This window comes from Ornithorhynchus anatinus, unplaced genomic scaffold (assembly GCF_004115215.2).
Source record: "Ornithorhynchus anatinus isolate Pmale09 unplaced genomic scaffold, mOrnAna1.pri.v4 scaffold_224_arrow_ctg1, whole genome shotgun sequence".
NCBI classification, from domain to species: domain Eukaryota; kingdom Metazoa; phylum Chordata; class Mammalia; order Monotremata; family Ornithorhynchidae; genus Ornithorhynchus; species Ornithorhynchus anatinus.
The window spans coordinates 688792-694791 of record NW_024396724.1 but is presented as its reverse complement, the minus strand read 5'-3'; the positions used below and the strand labels follow the sequence as shown (position 1 = coordinate 694791).

Genomic DNA, 6000 nt, shown 5'->3' with positions numbered 1-6000 from the left:
TTTCCAACTAACAGCGTCTTCGATTGAAGGGAGGCCCTCAGTCCACTTTGCCTTCACGACCTTGCTAAGATGCTAAAACTGGTCTTTAGCATTTACTCCATACCAAGCACCTTTCAGATCTGGGCTAAAGAAACGGTTTCCTCTGGGGCAGGTGAGCATTTCAGGAGAAGGCTGATTTTTTAATCAATCAATAGAACTTGCTGAGTGACTACCGCATGCAAAGCATTGAACCCTCAGTCAGTTAAAGGATAGTATTTACTGAGTGCCTACTGAATGTAAAGTAATGGAGATTGAGAAGCAGCATGGCATACTGGATTACTGCATGGCCCTGGGAGACAGAAGGTCATAGGTCCTAATCCTGGCTCCACCACCTGTCTTCTGGGTGATTTGGGGGAAGTTGCTTGACTTCTCTAGGCCTCAGTTACCTCATCTGTAAAATGGGAGTTGAGACTGTGATCCCCATGCGACACCCGATTTGCTGTCCAACCCGATTTGCTTGTATCCACCCAGCTCTTAATACAGTGCCTGGCACATAGTAAGCACTTAATAAATACTGTAACTAGTCTTATTATATTCAATCCATTAATAGTTATAGTCAGTGTCTACTGTGTGCGGTGCCCTGTACGAAGTCAATCGATCAATGGTTTTTACTGAGAGCTTACTGAGTAAAGAACAATGAACAAAGTCAACCAATCAATAGTTGTATTGTGTGTCTTCTGTGTGTAGAGCACTGTGCTAGGCACTTGGGCATAAGCAGTAGAAGTAGAAGACACAAACTCTGTCCTCGAGGAGCTTCCAATCTAGTTTGGGGAAAAAGTCCTTCAATTCTTAATGGTTATGAACAAGAAGGACGAGTGAATATGGAGGTGACTGTGATTAAATGGCAGCTCCCTCCACCACTGCCATCACCTTCTCCATTATAAACTGATTTACATCTACTCCCAGACACTTACAGAGCATGGGCCTGGGAGTCAGAAGGACCTAGGTTCTAATCCCGCTTCCACTTATCTGCTGTTTGACCTTGGGAAAGTCACTTCACTACTCTGTGCCTCTAATCTGTAACAGGGGGATTAAGACTGTGAGCCCTGTGTGAGACAACAACTGTATCCAACCCAATTTGTTCATATCCACCCCAGTGCTTAGTACAATGCCTGGACCAAAGTAAGCACTTAACAAATATCATAATTACTAATTGTTATTATTATTACTGTATAGTAATATAGTAATAGCACAGTATGTTCTCCTTATTGAATACTCTATTTGTAAATACTTTTATCTCAGTCTCCCATTTTAGAATATCAACTCCTGTGGTCAAGGAATATATCACATATTTGTGTAGTAGCTGCATGTGCTGAGTGCAATGCATTTTACCCAGGAGGTGCTCAATATATACTACCTTTGATGTGTCGTGACTTTGGGTGGTGGTTAAATGGACCAGAAGTTCCCTAATGAAGACCAGGACACCCAATCAATCAATCAATGGTACTGAATAGCTGGGATGATGTTGCCTGAGCTGAGCTGGAACCACTGAATGCAAAATACTGTATTAAGTGCTTGGGAGTGATCACCAGACATGAAAGACACGTTCCTTGCCTTAAGGAGCTAACAGTATGATAGGGAAATACATTACAGGTAAATAGTGGGAGCTGGAGGAAAAGTCTGGAAGGTAGAAGAACTAAGAATATGTTAGGGTGAAATGAATAATTGAATATAGAGTTGAATATGTATTTGTTTCTGATTGCCAAGGATGAGCATAAAATGCACAAGCCCTGTACATGGCTGTTGTGTTGACCTGACTTGCAATGTTGGAATCAACCAGGGAAGTCTTACTGGAGGAGGAGAATCTTTGAATTGTACAAAATCAGAGTGTCTGGTCACTCTAATCCAGTAGGACTTTGTGGGAAGGCAGGGGGCTTACCCGGGGACCCTATGAGGCATCCACATTGGAGTCAGGAGATTCCCTTTTCCAGAACATCTTCATCCTCCTGTCACTGTGGATCATCAGAAAGGGACTGACGGCTGAGAAGGTGAATGATAATGCCATGTGGCTTTTCATCAACAGAGGAGAATTCCTTTTCAAGTTGATTAAAATGCTCAGCATGATGGACTGCCTCCCGTAAAGTAGGACGTAGAGGGTGACCAGGGCAATGACCCTCTTGGCTGCTCTGACCTCAGGCATCTCACTGGGGGAGCGGTCAGATCCGTGGAGGTGCCGGACCTGCCGGTGGTGTCTGTGCAGGACAAACACCATGTAGCCGCTGGCCACAGTCATGAGCCCCACAAAGAACAGATCCCTCAGGGACAGCACAGCTGCAATGGCGAGGGCAGTTTGTACACTGATACTGACTTGTGAACAGTAATTCAGATTCAGTGCCATTTGAACACTGCTGTTGTTCTGGGGGCCTGTTACGTGCAGGAGTAGATTCAAATCTACCAGCATATTGAGGACCCAGGAGAGGAGGCAGGAGGGGAGGATGCACTTGGGCAATTTGACTTTGGCCCCTGCCCACTGGGAGGTGCCAGGACTGATGGTGACAGCCTGGAAGACGCTCAAGAGACAGGTGGTGCAGATGGCAAGGCCCCGAGCCACTCGGTAAAGGTACATGAGGATCTTACATCCAACATCATTCAGGAAATTTTTCCACCCCCAAGCTGACATAGCCTCTGGGATTCCACTGGTGAGAAGGATGATGGTGTTGGCCAAGGCCAGATGGGCAAGGATCAGGTCGGAGGAGGTGAGCCTGTGGCTGGCATAGACAACACGAATATAAAACAGGAAGAGGAAGATGTTCACTGAGAGCCCGATGCTGACCTGCAACAGAATCATGATCCCAAAGGAGAGTTCAGTGGCATCCATTGTCCTGAATTTCCAGTTAAAAAGAGAGGTGACCTCCTGCAGAGCAACCGGGGAAGGGGAAAAGGGACAGAAAGAGAAAGAGAAAGAGAGATAGAGAGACAGAGAGATTGAGAGGGGAAGAAAGAGACAGAGATGGAGAAAGTCAGAGTGGGGAAGAATTTTGCACCTTTCAACAATTAATCTTGATGCACCTTCAAGACAATGACCTCTCCCAAGTGCCCACTAATGTAATTATGAAGAAGGTTGTTCAGTCAAAGGAAAGCCTTTTGGGTTATCAGGATTCAGAGTCTGAAAGACCCTCTCATAGAGCCTGGGATAGGGGCAGGAAAAGGACATTTGGGGATTTTAAAACCCACTTAACTAGTAGAGGAAGACAGTGACTGGTGATCCAGGGAACCTGCCTACAGACTCTGTTGTGTTATCCTCTCTGAAGAATTTAGCATAATTCCATACACCCAATAAACATGCAGAAAATACCACGAATTGCTTAATCTGTCATGGGAAAACCATGAGCTTCCCAGTTCAGATGGGAGCCAACATGGATGTCTGCCATTGCTGGAAGATTCAGGAGTGTGACGGGCAGAGGAGACTGGATGAGGAGCAGGACTGAAGAAGAGAAAAGTTAGGTTTCAAACCAGTTTGGCACTTCCCTTGGTTAAAGTTGAATCATTGGCTTTGGATTTAAGATCACTCCCTCAGAAAGCTCAGTCCTCCCAACTCAACTCTTCCCTAAGCCACAGTTGGAGATTTAGTTCTAAAGCCCTTCCACTTCCTGTACCATCTCGTCACTGAAGATGCCCCTTTTGCGGTCACCTCTATCTTCTCAGCTCCCGACAGAGGGGTAGAGGGTTGAAATGGGAGATTATCACACTGACTAAAAGTGGGGAGAAGGGGAAAGGGTTATTAATTAATTCATTCAATAGTATTTATTGAGCGCTTACTATGTGCAGAGCACTGTACTAAGCACTTGGAATGTACAAATCGCTAACAGAGACAGTCCCTGCCCTTTGACAGGCTTACAATCTAATCGGGGGAGGCGGACAGACAAGAACAATAGCAATAAATAGAATCAAGGGGATGGACATCTCATTAAAACAATAGCAAATAAATAGAATCAAGGTGATGTACATCTCATTAACGAAATAAATAGGGTAATGGGAATATATACAGTTGAGTGGACGAGTACAGTGGTGAGGGAAGGGGAAAGGAGAGGGGGAGGAGCAGAGGGAAAGGGGTAAAAAGAGGGCTTAGCTGCGGAGAGGTGAAGGGGGCTGAAGGGAGCGGAGGGAAAAGGGGAGCTCAGTCGGGAAGGCCTCTTGGAGGAGGTGAGCTTTAAGTAGGGTTTTGAAGAGGGGAAGAGAATTAGTTTGGCAGAGGTGAGGAGGGAGGGCATTCCAGGACCGCGGGAGGACGTGGCCCAGGGGTCGACGGCAGGATAGGTGAGAACGGGGGACGGTGAGGAGGTGGGCGGCAGAGGAGCGGAGCGTGCAGGGTGGGTAGTGGAAAGAGAGAAGGGAGAAGAGGTAGGAGGGGGCAAGGTGATGGAGAGCCTTGAAACCTAGAGTGAGAAGTTTTTGTTTCGTGCGGAGGTTGATAGGCAACCACTGGAGGTTTTTAAGAAGAGGAGTGACATGCTCAGAGCGTTTCTGCAGGAAGATGAACCAGGCAGTGGAGTGAAGAATAAGACTGGAGTGGGAAGAGACAGGAGGAAGGGAGATCAGAGAGCAGGTTGACACAGTAATCTAGCCGGGATATTACGAGAGCCTGTAACAGTAAGATGGCCATTTGGGTGGAGAGGAAAGGGCGGATCTTGACGATATAAAGGCGAGACCGGCAGGTTTTGGTGACGGATTGGATGTGTGGGGGGAACGAGAGCCGAGTCAAAGTTGACACCGAGGTTGCGGGCCTGAGAGACGGGAAGGATGGTCGCACCATTCACGATGATGGGGAAGTAAGGGAGAGGACGGGGCTTGGGAGGGAAGATGAGGAGCTCAGCTTTGGTCATGTTGAGTTTTAGGGGGCCGGCAGACATCCAGGTAGAGACGTCTTGGAGGCAGGAGGAGATATGAGCCTGAAGGGAGCGGGAGAGGACAGGGGCACAGATGTAGATCTGTGTGTCATCTGCATAGAGATGATAGTTAAAGCCGTGAGAGCGAATGAGTTCATCAAGGGAGTGAGTGTATATGGAGAACAGAAGAGGGCTAAGAACTGACCCTTGGGGAACCCCAACAGTTAGAGAATGGGAGGGGGAGGAGGAGCCTGCGAAGGAGACCAAGAATGACCGGCCAGAGAGATAGCAGCGTGGCTTATTGGAAAGAGCCTGGGCTTGGGAGTCAGAGGTCATGGGTTCGAATCCCGGATCTGCCACTTGTCAGCTGGGTGACTGTGGGCAAGTCACTTAACTTCTCTGTACCTCAGTTACCTCATCTGTAAGATGGGGATTAAAAATGTGAGCCCTACGTGGGACAACCTGATCACCCTGTATCTACCCCAGCTCTTAGAACAGTGCTCTGCACATAGTAAGCACTTAACAAATACCAACATTATTATAAGCGGAGAACCAGGAGAGGATGGAGTCCGTGAAGCCAAGGTGAGATAAGGCTATCTGATTCTATGATCTAAAAACTGTGGTGAAGGATGGGAAAGTGTATTACAAGTATGATAACTCTGAGAAGCAGCATGGCCTAGTGAATAGAACAAGGGCTTGGCTGTCAGAATTTCCTGGATTCTAATTCTGACTCTGGCAGTTGTCTGCTGTGTGACCTTGAGAGAGTCACTTAAATTTTCTGTGCCTATTTACCTCATCTATGAAATGGGGATGTGAGCGCCACGTGGAACATGGACTAACTCCAACCAGATTAGCTTGCATCTACCCCAGCACTTAGTACTTTTCTTGGCACATATTAAGTGCTTAACAAGTATCATAAGAAAAAGACTATTGTATTTAAGTGCTCACTGTGTTCCAACCACTGGAGTTGATGCAACGTCATCAGTTCTGACTCAGTCTTTGTCCCACTTAAAGCTCACAGTCTAACAAGGAAAGAGAAAGTTATTTTATTTCCATTTTACAGATGAGGTAAATAAGGAAAGAGAAAGTTATTTTATTCCCATTTTACAGATGAGGTAAACAAGGCACCGAGAAG

General features: G+C 46.6%; 1 protein-coding gene and 1 pseudogene across 1 annotated transcript; both read right to left on the bottom strand.

Annotated features, from left to right (window-relative positions):
• ORNANAV1R-PS3647 (vomeronasal 1 receptor ornAnaV1R-ps3647 pseudogene) lies at nucleotides 1928–2697 on the bottom strand (annotated as a pseudogene).
• On the bottom strand, nucleotides 1928–2827 carry ORNANAV1R3069 (vomeronasal 1 receptor ornAnaV1R3069). Its single transcript, NM_001253461.1, is given in 1 exon segment — nucleotides 1928–2827. A coding segment is annotated over 1 exon segment (900 nt).
• Between the last annotated feature and the right edge of the window lie 3173 nt (nucleotides 2828–6000).